Genomic DNA, 14,915 nt, shown 5'->3' with positions numbered 1-14,915 from the left:
TGAGGGCTATGTAATGAGGCTGGCAATTTTTCCCCTCAGTCTGTCCCAGGCCTGCATAGGCCATGCATGCGTCAGCACAGTTTATGTGCTTTTGTGCCTTGGTGTCTGACAAAGCACAGCACTTTTTGAAATGCCTAGCACTACAATCCACAATGCTTGGCTACACAAGTGTTCTCTCCTGAAGAATGTCTACTGTTTGCACTCAGATTTTATCAGTCTCAGGCAAGTAGAAGCCTAGGCAGTGTGTCAGATGTAAGATAAAACATGTTGATGCATTTGAAAGGTTAAATGATCTGTTGTATTTCGTCTTATTGCCTCCCCCTTTTTTTTTTTTAGCTATGATCTTATCTTTGCTGGAGGACCAGAAGAAATTCTCAGGAAGTTTCAGCAATCCAATCACAAGGTGCTCTTTGCTGCAGAGGGGCTGGTATGGCCAGATAAACAGCTAGCTGACAAGTACCCCTCAGTCCGCAGTGGCAAACGCTACCTCAACTCTGGAGGTGGGTTCCTAATATGAAAAGCTGTTTGTCTCGTTTTAAGTCCAATCTCTGAAATCATTCTGTGTTAACAGTAACAATAAAAAGTGGTTACACAAAGTGAGTTCAAAAGACTAAATTAGACCTTCTCTAGAGGTGCATCTACACCAGGGCTCTTCAACTCCAGGCCTCGAGAGCCCCTGTCCTGCAGGTTTTAGATGTGTCCCTGATCCAACACACCTGAATCAAATGGCTGAATTACCTCCTTAGTATGCAGTCAAGTTCTCCAGAGTCCTGCTAATGACTTCTATATTTGACTCAGGTGTGTTGAAGCAGAGACACATCTAAAACCTGCAGGACAGGGGCTCTCGAGGCCTGGAGTTGAAGAGCCCTGATCTACACAAAAAGCATTTCAGCAGTGTTTTTTTTTTTTTTTAAGTCATGTGTGTCACATACATCTGACAGAAATAATCCACTTTTATTAAAACCAAAAACAGCTGTCTGCAGGAGCTGTGCAATATTTTAAAAGGAAAAGTGATAAGTCTTCTTTTGTGGTTTTAAATTCACAGAGCAGACCTACATCTGAATACACTGCCTGAAGGCAGCTGCTGCTCTGTGCCTGCTATGTAAAAATAATGTTTCTAACACAACCCTGTCACCCATGTTTTACCTGAAGTGACATAATCCATGCATCTGTAGAGAATAAACATTCTTAGTTAAGGGTGATGGTTATCTGTGTCAGACAACTGGACACTGAAAAAATCTGAAGGCAATATTAGGGTCATTACAGCAGTGGTTTCCACAGAAACTGGTTCAGATGATACCCACTGTGTTTATGTTATGTACCTATATTTTATGCTTGGTTGTAAACACACCCAACTTCTATGTGGGCAAGCGGATTTTTACATTCTGTAAGACCTGTAAGCCTTGCTGGAATGCAGGAAGTTACACTGCATTGCACCTTCAGTGTTATTATAGTTAAGAGTGGTGGAGAAGCTGTGAGACCTGCAGCCCAGTGGTAGTTTTAAAATATAATACCACTGGATTTTTTTTTATTATCTCTTGTTGTAAAATGGAAGTATATTTTCTTTGTAAACTTGATCTGTCAGGTATTTCCTGTCCACAGTGCACTGGAGGTGGGAGAAGCCCATGGCGTGCTATGGGTTCTTTTCTTTAGTAATGACACTCTCTTACATGTGGGGATGTTTCTAGTCATGTGAATGCGCACATGAAGATGTGAAATGAGGGGGGGGGGTGCAGACATTTTTAGGAAAGAAACAGTAGCAGTATGTTCTCATGTATAATCCGAATGGCACGGTCAGCCGTGTCCTGCCAGTTCTTCAGTACACTGAATTACTGCTTTCCTTGTGGTCATCAGCGTGGTCTGACCTCCCATATTGGAGCCCGGCTGTCTCCGACTGATCAGAGGCTGTTTTTAGCATTCATTGTCATTGACATGACATGTGGATTTGTCTTCGGCCCCTGAATGTGCCACAGTTTGTATAAAATTGTAGGCTTTGTTTGTGTTCCTAACTCTACCGCCCAAGTGACCATTGGGGAAAGTTTTGCAGCATCTGGATACATACTTTGTCACAGAGAGTCTAGTGTCTTGGGGATACAGTAAAGATAGGGTTATGTTTGTGTGTGGCTGCATGTGTTTATTTAAGCAGAGTAAGGGGTCGCACACAAACAGAATTAATAACGGTTAAAGTTCATCACCTGAAACCCCAAGAATTTAGCTCTAAACGTTGCAAGTGTTTTCTTAAATTTCAAACATTGTCCAAGTACATATATCGTAAAAATGTGAACTGTTGTTTCTCATTGTGTTTTCATTCCTGAGAATGTTTTATGCTGTCTCATCTAGTAGAGAAATGCAAGGCACTGAACGTGTCCAACAGGCGTGCACTTCCCAGCATTTTTCCTGGCTCTGTTGAGGCAGACTGGCTATCTGCAGTATAAGCTTAAAAGCATAAAATATGATTCCTTTTGAACTTTTTCTCATTCCTGCCACTTAGATTATGTCATGTCTGTCCATCGACTTGTTTACAGTGTCTGAGGCTTTTTTTTAAATGATAGGATGCAAAATGGAGCAACCCAGCAACATAGTCAAACCCTGCAATCTGTTATTGTGGTCACTATCCTTAAGCAACAGAGGGAGAAAAAGAGGAGGCATGGGGGAAACTGGAGTAGAGATTGCCATGAGAATGTACATTTATAGCGTGCGAGATACTACCAAACTCAGTTTGAGAAGCTCAGCTAGCAGTAAGTTGTCTTGGTCATAACACAAAGATTACACCCTTCTTATTACCCATGATTACACTGAGGGAAGAGAAAGTCCCTACCCATGTCTTGTGTGTGTGCTTGGGATTTATGCCAAAAGTCACACTCTGTGTTAAGACATCCAGGCTTCCCAAGTATTTAGACCTACACCATAGAGCCAGCAGATGTAGTATAATTGTCACCAACAGTCTACCACTCGTGTATGCCCCTGTAAACATCTCTCACCCTATATTTTACTGCTGGATATGTGTTTCACACTGTTTATTACTTGCAGGTATAATTGGGTATGCCCCATACATAAACAGAATAGTTTCACAGTGGAACCTTCATGACAATGACGATGACCAGCTCTTCTACACTAAAATATACCTGGATCCATTAAAGCGAGTAAGTACCTCGTGTCCCCTTCAGGGGTCCAAAGAGTCTCTAAATCTGCGATTTGGGTCCTGCCGCCATTGTTTATTTATTTTTTACTACGTACATGATGAATTGATCATGACTGGATCAACATCTGCCATGTCTCTATGAGTAATGTAATGGGAGTTCAACAGCTTGGCAAGAGGTATAAATTGGATGTGGTATTGCAATAAGAGAAGACAACCCACAGGAGTAAACTGTGCACTACTGAATCACAGCTGTGACATCTTAATTTAATCTGAAAACACATCTTGGATGGCTAAATGTAGCTCTTTGTGTTCTTGTCTTACAGGAATCTCTCAATATGACTTTGGACCACAAGTGCCAGATTTTTCAAAACCTGAACGGGGCCGTCGGTGAGAACTTAAAGACATTTTATTTCATAATAAAATTTTCTGTGAAGCTGTATAATATTAACTGTGTAAGTGAAAAAAGACCCCATAAACCAACATGTTTGTGCCACCACAATCTGTGGATTATTTTCAGCAAACATGTAGGATTGGCAATTTGTAAGTTATAAATCCTCGCAGCTCCCGCCCGTGCAGTAAATCCGATTTCATAACCTGGCCTAAAATGTCTTGTGTTCCCCTTTTCTGGCAGATGAAGTGCTTCTCAAGTTTGGAACGGACAGAGTGAGAGTTAGAAACACGGTGTACGACTCTCTGCCAGTAGTTGTCCATGGCAACGGAAACACCAAAGTGAGCAAGAAATTACAGTGAAGGACACACCTAATATAGCACACTCATGGCACAGAACAGATACTTTTAAGATGTTTATGCTCCCCTGTGAGACTGGCTTTGGGTGTAATTATCAAATGCTTTCCTCCCATTTGCAAATGAGTTTATGCTGGCACGTGACTTTTAGATTTTATCCAACTGCCATTCATCATGACTGATTACTGTTCAGTGTATAAATTCCACTATATATATACTGGTAATGTGATACTTGCCAGCTACCTAGACATAAAAGGCGGGTCATTATTCAGTAGTGAAGATGGCTATAATGCTCTCATTTGTTTTTGTTTTTTTTTTGTCATCAGTCAGCTGACATCACTGTGAGGCGCTAAGTAAGCTAAAAACCAGGATGCTCGCTATCATTCTGTTGACCTTGTCTTCTGGTCTTTTCCTTCCTCTGTGTCATTCTACGGCCAACCGCGTCTGTCTGGTCTTCCCTGTTAAAGAACCAAACCCACCAAACTGCTGAGTCATTCTTCCCAGAGGGCTCGACAGCTGGAAGAAAAGCTTTTAATGAGAGATCACAGTACATGTGGCCTAGTGAGCTGCCTAGCTGAATGTCAGACCATTAGTTCATTTTCATTTTCTAGTTACCTTTGCCAAATTGAGTTTGGTGACAGCTACATGATCACGGCGTTAACGTCTACAATAACAGACTGGTAAACAGTAGCAACCAGGAAATTATATGCTTTCATACTAAATACAGAGCAGCAATGGTTGTGCTAACAATATGTTGAAAGTTATGAAGAATGATAACATTGTTTCCAAGCCTCAGTTTCTGTAGATGATACATCACCCCATGGCCTTTAGTCTGCAAGTGAATCTGTCCAGTCATGCCACATTCTTACAATAAATCTCCATGTCCACAGTTGTACTCCAGGTTACGATATTCAGACATATCATAAAAATGTGACCTCTGCTGAGGCATAAAGGGGGGAAAAAAAGTCTTTTCATTTACTTTGAATGCTTTCTCTTACAGATGTATTTGAACTACCTGGCCAACTATGTTCCCAACGCATGGAACTATGAACATGGCTGTAGCCACTGTGATGATGATGTTCTGGACTTTTCTCAGTTAAACGTAGGTGCTTCAGACTGTCTTTTTTTTGTCTACTTGCCATCCCTTTTTTAGTCTGCTTTTAAATAGCTGCTGTGGAAAGTTTGTCTTCAGCCTCTCTTCTGGACACAGGAAAGAATGACACATACAGACGGTCTCCCAGCATCAACCACCCATGTATCAATGACTGTTTAGACAGTAGTAGAAGGGCCCAGATTTTCTTTTTCCTTTTTCTTTTTTTTGGTATTTCAGCAGATAAGCAAGACTGCTGGTGCAACGCTGTCTTTCCAGCAATAATATGTTATGTGCCTATTCTCCCTTTTGGACCATTTTGAACGAGCATAAGTGCAAGGAGAACTACTTGGGCAAGAGGAAGCACTGTACAGCTGCTTTGCAGGATATGGCTTTTGAGGTTTTCAGAAGGGCTCATTTAAAGGGGTGTCACTGTCGACCAGCCTGTCTTTTTAGCGGGCTTCTCAGTGTGGGTTTTATCCACAATAGTGACTTACAGCGGTTTCACTGAAAATTTGTCACAGAGTTCAACTGTGCAACATATAGCCAGCAGGAATGGCAGGCAATAGGAAATGTCTATTGCTGTGCGGTTATGTCTGTCAAGAATGTTGCCAAACTCTGCTTCGTTCTGTGTGAAAGGAGCTCTAAAACCAACAGAAGATCTCAGTTCACCTTTATTCATTTTTACCTGAAAAATAGTTTGGGGGAAACCTGTCCAGTGTGCAGCAAAATATGTTTTCACTGTTCACTAACAGTAAAGTCTTCACGCTGCACAAATAAATTTACTGTAATCCTACAGGTTGCATAAATGTACTTTAATAGTTTAACTGGAGCTGATTCAATACAAACCGAACTACATGAAAGGCATCACTGTGAAAGTTTCTATTGGTGACCTTTCACAGTGAATGCAGAAAACCCTGCTCCAACTCAATAATAGGCACTTTAGAGAGGACATTCATTCTGCCATGCCCCTTTGTTTATTTGGGACAGGGACTGCTGGAAGATCAGGTCATGTGGAAAGTTTGGTCATACTATCCAGACCTTTCTTGTGGGGTAAACCCAGTTTGCAGGCAGTACTTGTTGGTTCTTATTGTACTTGTGTACTTAAGCCCTGCAATGACACTGAGAGTTACACCACCAAAGACTCAACAATCCAGTCTAGGCCACTTTTTCTTTAATGATGTCTCAAGTGTTTAGGTGTCGCTTTTCTCTAACATAAGAAATGCTTTAGTTTAGCTCTTTGCTCTCCTTTCGCTTTTCTGTCTCTCTATTGCTTTTCTGTAACAACTCAAGCTCACATTGGCTTGATGGATGAGTTCCCCTTCTTGTGCCTAAAACACAGTCACTGCGGAACTTGAAAATTAGATGGTTCGGCTTGGATCCCTTTTCATCATTGGCCCAGACCTTTGCTATGAACTGGTCAAGAGGATCAAAAGTCCAGACTGAGCTGTGTGGGCTGGAGCTGAGTGTCATGGGAAAGTCTGTCCTCCTCTCTTCTATTTTCCTGGGTTTTTTTTTTTTTCTTTTTTTTTCTTTCCCCAACTTACTGAGGAATTGTTTTGTCCATGTGTTGGTAATGTGTTTAATCACTTCCTGGAATTTTATTAGATAACTACAGTACTAATCAAATGGCTATGTCTCTAAAAGCAGGAGATGACCAGTAATTTAATGCACAGTGTATTGCAATGCATTAACTACACATTTAAAATGTCAAAACCAGCACAACACTCTGCAAAGATAATAACCAAGGAACATTGCTGAATTAAAATCAAGTATATAAAGTTAACACAGTGTCAGCTGTATTGGCTTCATGGTTCACTTATGTAAGAACTGAAATGTCAAAATCATTCATGATTTATGTTAAACTACTTCTCCATTGCCAAGAACACTTGTGTAAAATATAAATAATTTGTCTTTTCTCTAATCTAAACAGGAGTATCCCAGTGTGCTGATTGGAGTATTCATTGAGCAGCCAACTCCATTTCTTCCTGAATTCTTCCAGCAACTGCTCACCCTGGATTATCCAAAGGATAAACTCAAACTTTTTGTTCACAACAATGTGAGTGGATGCAGCTGAAGTTTTTTTTTTTCCTAGATCTCTACATGGCTCCTTACACAGTATGTGGTGTCTCTGTTAATCCATTAATATTGGCTCCCTGCTCAGGAGGTTTACCACGAGAAGCACATCCAGAGGTTCTGGGAAGAGAACAGGAATGTGTTCAGCAGTTTCAAAGTTGTGGGACCAGAAGAAATTTTGAGTCAAGGAGAGGCCAGAAACATGGGCATGTATGTATAATTATTATAAATCTATCATTTCTCAGAATCTGTGCTTTTTAAAGTAAAATAGATTAAAGGATGCTATGGTGTTTGCTGATTAACCATGCTTTACCTTTGAACCTCTAAATTGCTTTTATATCAAAATGGATATAAAAGGTGAAGAAATTGCAGAAATACATTAAATATACATTCTTTCAAATAGATGGTGTAGATTTTTTAAATTACAGTCCCTATTAGTGTTCAGAAGGAAAGCAGGGTATGTTTTAATATAACTGACAAGTAACTACCATTTCAGTGCTTCTCCATTTCACTGTCAGTGAGTTCATAGTTTCTGGTTTGTCCAAATGGAATAAATTCAAGACTGCTACTCTTATTGCACCAAAAGCCTCACATGCAATCCTGACAATATGTAAAAATGAAATCTTGACCTACTAAAACTTTGTTCATGTGTCAACTATAAGAAAAACACTAGACATTAAATGTGCTAATATAAAAAAAAAGTCACAGAAAAAGATTGCAAAACAATCCTCAACAATTCCAGGATCATTTTCTGTAGACAGATATGAAAAAAGTTGAACTTATTTGCAAAAATCCACAATGTCATGTTTGAAGGAAAAATGGCAGTTCACACCAAAATTTTATCATACCCCAAGTGTAAAGCATGGTGGAGGAAGCATCATGTTTGGTGCTGCAATTCACCTTTAGGGCCTAAAGGCACTAAGAGAGCCAAACTTCACAGACTGAGGGAACAAAGAATTTAAAACCATTAAAAAGAGGTTTTACAGGAATGTGTGACACTTAGGAGAGGCTGGGTGATGCTACAAAACAATCTAAAGCACACAAGTAAATCAACAACAGAATGGTATAAAAAAATAAGAAAATTTGTATTTTTGAATGGCCAAGTTGGAGTCCTGACTTTAACCCGATTAAGATGCTGTAACATGAGCTGAAGAGGGTTGTTCAGTCAATGCATCCCAGAAATATTGTTAAAATGAAATGGTTACATAAGGAGGACTGGTCCAAAATGTCTCGTCTAAGTTGAGCAGGTCTCATAAGCATCTATAGACAGCATCTGATGGAGACTGTTGCTTCCTTAATGAGGTTGTAGAAGTTGCCAAATTATATACAGTACCGTATTTTCCGGAGTATAAGTCGCACTTTTTTTCATAGTTTGGCTGGGGGTGCGACCTATACTCCGGAGCGACGTATATGTGACATTTATAACACATGAACCAAAATACTCCAGCCACTTGACATCTCCGTGAACTGCAGCTTTAAGGCAGTCTTGCGTAACCTGTGGGCGCAGTGGATGATGGATGGAGAGCACAGCTTAACGGCAACTGGGAGAATGCGCCACCCAACTTTCCTGGAAGTCATTGGATGGATCAAGAAAACATGGGCTTCAGTGACAAACCATCCTGTTGGGATTCAGAAAGGCCGGAATAATTGGAACTGCAGCTGACGACGAGTCTGACTAACGCGACACAGAAGAGGAAGCGGCGCTTCGTCTACGGAGTGTACGGAATTGTTTAGAAGTGACACCGAGGATGAAGAATTCAATGGATTGATGGTTTGGTTAACTTGTTAGTATTGTAGCGTCCCTCAAACAGACCACAGCGAAAGCTTGTGCCAGTTTACTTGCTGTTTATTTGGAACCAAACACAGGCTACTGTAGGCCGTATCCAACGCCAAAACAACAGAACTGTTCCTAGGAACTACTGCAGTGCTCATCAGCCGTCTCTCTCACTCTCTCGCACGCGGGCCCCAGCCCACACTCCCACCCCCCATGCACTCAGCCAATCACCAGCATGTTCTCTTGTAGACTCTCTATTATAGGTAACTAGAATGATTGACAAGCTTTGCAGCCTCTAAGTCATTACACATTTAAGGACACTCAGTTAATCCTATTGCTGCAGTGTAAGAGTGCCTCTGCCTTAACTAAATAGGAATTCTGAACACTATAACGTTAACACATCAAGAACTTATAACTCAGTCTGTGACAGTATGTTCTTTATGCTATGGTTATCTGAATAACTTAATGTTACGTTAACATACCGAACACGTGTTCGTTGTGCGTCATGTAGCTGAATGTGCTACGTTAGCATAACGTAGGCGTAACCGTGTTCGTCCTGTTCTTTAATCCATTATTATTTTAAATTGCCGTTCAAGATGGAATTTCTGCTCTGGGTCTCGGATTCTATCAACCCCCCCCCCCCCCCCCCCCCAAAAAAAAGTGCGACTTATAGTCCAGTGCGACCTATATATGTTTTTTTCTTCTTTATTATGCATTTTTTGGCTGGTGCGACCTATACTCCGGAGCGACGTATAGTCCGAAAAATACGGTATATATAAAAGGGTTTACACACACACACACACACACACACACACACACACACACACACACACACACACACACACACACACACACACACACACAGGTGTAAACTCTTTCCCTTTGACTCTGACCAATACTTTTAGGTACAGTATGCCTGGAAGCATTGGTCAGGACAGGCCTATAATGAAGAAGTCTAAGGTTTATTAGGAGTCTCTAATTTTCTGAAATCGCCTCATTCACTGAAGGTTTAAAGACAGTGAGAGTCTGACTCCACCACTGAAAATTACACCTTGAAGCTGATAAATCTAAAACTGTGACAGTGATTAATTCGAAGCCTTTTATTGGCCTTAATCAGCTCTGGGTTGGAAAACACACTATTTTCTCTACCATGTCTGTGTTTTAATTTCATTAGGGACCTTTGCCGTCAGGACGCCACATGCGACTACTACTTCAGCATAGATTCTGATGTCATGCTGACCAACAGACAGACACTGAAGCTCCTCGTTGAGCAAAACAGGTAATCACACAGTAACTGGAATAGAAGCCACAATAGAGTCTGTTCGGATCTTCTTGGTAGCTGTTGTGATCATCGAGCCATTTAGTTTATCCCGCAAGTTGCTAACCCACAGGAACATTACAGCTGAGTGAATGAAAGTTTTAAAATAGGCTGCTCTGGCTTCCTGTTTTTCCCTGGCCACATGGAAACAGCAAAAGAGTCCACTGAACTAACCCTGAAATGCCACTTTGCATTATACAAAAAACAAACATGCAACTTCTTTTTGCCCTTCTGAAGCTCATGATCTTAAAGAAACTTTCCCATAAACTAGATGTCACTGTGGCTGTGGCATGGTATTGTGACTGGCGGCATGCAAAGCGAAAGCCTTTCACGGATATTTAAAGGCAGCATGGGAATTCTCAGTTGGCACAGGGGTTGTGGGAGGAAAAATCCAATCTATCTTAACCAAGAAAGATTGCCATTATTAGCATACTGTAACATCCATATGAAGCCACAATGTGATTTATGGTTCTGTTAGGTTGCTGAAGTTTTCCCAGTTTTTTTTTTTTTTTTTTTTTTTTTTTTATAGAAAAAAAGTATAGTTATTTGAATTGCATCCAGCATGATGTACTGGTGTGGTTTGCATCGTGGTTCTCTGTGATCTGTTTCTGACTTGGCAGTAGAATATAAAGTATACTATCTAGCCAGAGTTTGATCTTTTAGATGCAGATTTTATCCAGAAGTGACCCAGTGTGATAGGTGGTTGCCTGCCTGGGAGATTTCACTGAGTTTTAGCTGCCCTGACAGAATCACCATTGCTCCATTCTGTTTCCCACTTTCCAACAGAAAAATAATTGGCCCCCTTGTCACTCGTCACGGCAAGCTGTGGTCCAACTTCTGGGGAGCCTTGAGTCTGGATGGTTATTACGCCCGCTCTGAAGATTATGTTGACATTGTGCAGAGAAAACGCGTGTAAGTCACAAGAGCAATAAGGGTAAACAACGTTATGGCTTTGCATTTCATGGTTCACAAACCAAAAGTGGGCACTGGATCGCTGAGCATGTCCATAACTATGAATAAATCTCCTGCCATTGTGTTGAAACAATTTTCCTTCATGTTTAGCCACAAAATGCAAGACACATTATGAGCCCTAAGCCTAGCAAGCGTACGTGAACAGTCAGTGAAGCTAAAGTTTACCCGAACAGTGATTTGATTATCAAATACTGAGATGTGAAAAGAGTCAAGTTGACCTTTTCTTTCTGACTGACTTTGCTTAAAAATAAGTTAAAATTTCATTAAGATGGCATTATTTTACCACACAGCTCACTCTACAGACACTTACACACACACTGTATGAATGCATTCCAAGAATTCAAATTGTGATGGTTAATACAAAATAAGTACTTCCCATCTTTATATCCTGTTGTTTCTAGGGGTCTGTGGAACATTCCTTACATGGCACATGTATACCTTGTCAAGGGCAGTGCCTTAAGGAATGAACTGAAAGAACGGAACTACTTTGTTCTGGAAAAACTGGACCCAGATATGGCTTTGTGTAGAAATGCCAGAGAAATGGTAAGAAGGCACAACCTCCATCTTTAAGGATTCATGTCATAGTATTACTGGCCATAAAATGTTATTACTTTAACAGCAAGAATGTATGAGGGCATGGTAACTTTAGGTATATTTATAGCAAATAAATTCTATATACATGTATTGAAAAGATTCAACAGAGTTAGTTTGAATATGCAATGAATTTGCACCTAACAAAAGTCAACAGCTCAACGGAAACCAAACACTGGCAAGTATGAGTGTTTAAAATGTCTTTGTCAGCAAGGCATGACTATTTTGTGTTTATAGTGTCTCTTTGGTGCATTAAGGTTCTCTGCTCCACTTGTATCCCATCATCCTTTACTTTCTTTTAACCTTTGCCATGACCACAATCAGTAAAACCAGTGCCTGGCTGGCTACCAGACAAAAAATGGTCTTTCCTGTCCTGGGTTTATTTTTCTCTTCACTTGCAAACACTTTACGTAGTCTTGCTTTGTGTCACCTGCACTCAGCACTTGGCAACTACCGTGTCTGATTCAGACTTGGTGTACAGTATGTTGTTTGGTTTGCCTGGCCTGTTCCCCCAGCATGCACTGCTCCCACGTTAACCTACAAAAACATCAGCTTCAGAGGGAATCTTGCTACTTTATCATTGCAGGCGCGTTTCCTCTCCTCCTGAGTTCCTATGTATGTGACATACTTCCTCTGTCACCCTGTCTTTTATTTTGAAATCATTCATGTCACCTTATTTACATGATGCTTCTCCTTTATTTTAGACCAGTCACAGAGAAAAAGACTCCCCTTCTCCGGAATCATTCCATATGCTCAGGCCCCCAAAGGTTTCCATTTGTTTTGATTATTCTGCTTACAAAACATCCATTTCCAATGGGTTAGCACTCAGAAGCTGGTCTAAGCCATGGTTCATTTCATGTAGTATACAAACTTTTCAATAAACTATACATAGAAATTTTCCCTACACTGAATTCACCATTGGGAGTTTTATGATTAAGAGTTTATAATGTATGTTTTTCAAATTGAGGAATTACAAATTCCTAACAAATTCCTATTGAGTTGCCTATTTTGCTGCCTGTTTCCTTGCATAAGAAATTAGGATGACTGGCAGCTCTTTGGAAATTGATGTTGACTTTTCTTGTGATGCCTTTAGGCCTAAAAGTAAACTTGTCTCAGCTAGACAGAGAAAGACTCATATTCTGTTCTGTTTTCATGCTTCCAAGAGGAGATCACGGAGGAGACAAAAGCTTGGAGAGTTAGTTCACACGCAGTTCCCCTGTCCTGATGCTTTACCCCAAACATCCAAACCCTACAACACACACGTTACCAGCTGCTCTTTCTAAACACACTGACTAATCTCAGACTAGGCTCAAAGAATTTCTTTTTTTTTTCTCTCCCCTCACTCATGCTAAACATCTGGTCCAAATCACAGTTTTCACAGGATGTATTGCACATTAGCAATTTGGAAACTCACCAAAGAGATTGCAAAACCAGCCTTAATTTTTTATTCATTTTCATCAAACACAAAGCCTAGTCTGATAGTGAGTCCAAACCCCTCCTACACAGCGCCCTCCCCGTGCTTCACTGTAGAGGGAATATCATTCCTGGATATGCTTTGTCCCAGCCTCCCCAGCACCCCTCTGTTCTTGTTCTCCCACTCCTCTCCTCTCCTGCCCCATGATACCCTGTTCCCAATCCTCTACAACCCTCCCCCAACACCCATAAATAATCTAAGATTATTTATATGACATTTGTCTGTTTGAATGTAGAGTTTAATAATGATTTCAGTGTGTTTAAGCACACTTAAATCCAACTTGATTCTCAGTTTTTTGCAAATGAAGCTTTTAGTCATTTGCCACAAGTATCAGCTCGTCAGTTTTTAATGCCAGCGTTAACCATTGATTAGTATTCATGTGTTCTAGAACTGCATGCACAATGATTGTGTAGACAAGTAACTCTTGTTTGTGAGACATCAGAGATCTTTTTCTTCTCAAACTTTTACGAAACTTACTCAACTTTTTCCTGGTTGCTGCAGGGAGTCTTCATGTACATAACCAACCGTCACGACTTTGGGAGGCTCATTTCCACAGCCAATTATAACATTTCTCATTACAACAATGACTTGTGGCAGATATTTGAAAACCCTGTGGTAAGTCATTACGATCTCTCATTATCCTTCAACCACCAAAAAAAGCTATTTTTTCCTGAATAGCTGAGATAAACAACAGCCACCTGTAAAGGTTATTAACAATAATGGAAGGATTACAAGTGTGATACAATTTTGAAATAATTTGCTGTGATAAGGCTCTTGACTGGTAAGGCTTTATGATTTACTACTGGATTTGGCAAGCTGGGATCTGCCCTGTGGGAGATGAGATTACCACTGTGAGGAATGCAGGTCAGAAAATGTTCCAAAAAAAAAAATAGCCACTAATCTGAAATTCTTTGTAATTACAGGACTGGAAAGCGAAATACATCCACCCAAACTACACTCGAATTTTTACTGACAACTACTTGGAGGAGGTTTGTATTTATGTATGTGTACCTGCATGTCTTTAAGCTACAGATACAGACTGAGAGGGAAATTGGATGACATAATGTCGCAGAGAAATCCCAACATCTGGTTTTACCATATCTCGGTATTACGTTACAATTACTACAGCTCAGGGTGGAGGTGTTATTCATGTCTATCCTCAGCAGTCTCTTTCTGTGTGTCTCTTACAGCCATGTCCAGATGTGTTCTGGTTCCCAGTTTTTTCAGAGAAATTTTGTGATGAATTAGTTGAGGAGATGGAGAACTACGGTTCATGGTCTGGAGGCAGACATGAGGTGAGTACCGTTAGCTCAGCTTCACTGAACAGAAGTGTAACCACAGCGGGCACACAGTCTTCTTATTCTTTCTGTAGTTATGTTTATACATCTTTATGAGGCCATAACCATATGAAAATATCAATGGTGCTGGATTCATTTCAGAAGGAGCCAAAAAACAACAGAGTCATTATTTGGAGAGGCCAGAACCTGAGATGCAACTGCTGACCTCTTATCAACAGGGACAAAAAGACATTAAATGTCACATGAAGATAAAAAGAAATAGAATGAAAATGCTGCACTGTGATCATAAACAAGATAGTGAAGATTGAGTTAACTTGTCTGCTTTGTCTTACCTAATATCTAAATGAAACCAGGATACTTTAGAATCATAAATTGATGGTTTCATTTATGTAATATGTAAAGACAAATACCCATTACATGTTGCCAGAAGCAAGGA

The 14,915-nt window shown here is 40.3% G+C and overlaps 1 protein-coding gene across 2 annotated transcripts in view; it reads left to right on the top strand.

Moving 5' to 3' along the window:
• Nucleotides 1-14,915, top strand: part of plod2 (procollagen-lysine, 2-oxoglutarate 5-dioxygenase 2) — a 37,650-nt gene that overhangs the window by 18,201 nt on the left and 4,534 nt on the right. The window contains exons 4-17 of one of the 2 annotated variants that reach the window (XM_030756844.1): nt 337-500; nt 3,031-3,143; nt 3,466-3,529; nt 3,774-3,871; nt 4,887-4,988; nt 6,910-7,035; nt 7,141-7,262; nt 10,001-10,105; nt 10,931-11,056; nt 11,518-11,659; nt 12,412-12,474; nt 13,683-13,796; nt 14,105-14,170; nt 14,372-14,476. In XM_030756844.1, coding sequence (XP_030612704.1) covers nt 337-500; nt 3,031-3,143; nt 3,466-3,529; nt 3,774-3,871; nt 4,887-4,988; nt 6,910-7,035; nt 7,141-7,262; nt 10,001-10,105; nt 10,931-11,056; nt 11,518-11,659; nt 12,412-12,474; nt 13,683-13,796; nt 14,105-14,170; nt 14,372-14,476 — 1,510 coding nt within the window. The remainder of the gene's footprint in view (nt 1-336; nt 501-3,030; nt 3,144-3,465; nt 3,530-3,773; nt 3,872-4,886; nt 4,989-6,909; nt 7,036-7,140; nt 7,263-10,000; nt 10,106-10,930; nt 11,057-11,517; nt 11,660-12,411; nt 12,475-13,682; nt 13,797-14,104; nt 14,171-14,371; nt 14,477-14,915) is intronic. The other variant, XM_030756845.1, reaches the window with a different exon arrangement.

This window comes from Archocentrus centrarchus, chromosome 20 (assembly GCF_007364275.1).
Source record: "Archocentrus centrarchus isolate MPI-CPG fArcCen1 chromosome 20, fArcCen1, whole genome shotgun sequence".
Lineage (NCBI taxonomy): Eukaryota > Metazoa > Chordata > Actinopteri > Cichliformes > Cichlidae > Archocentrus > Archocentrus centrarchus.
The sequence above is the reverse complement of the archived record's forward strand: the minus strand, read 5'-3'. Positions and strand labels throughout refer to the sequence as shown.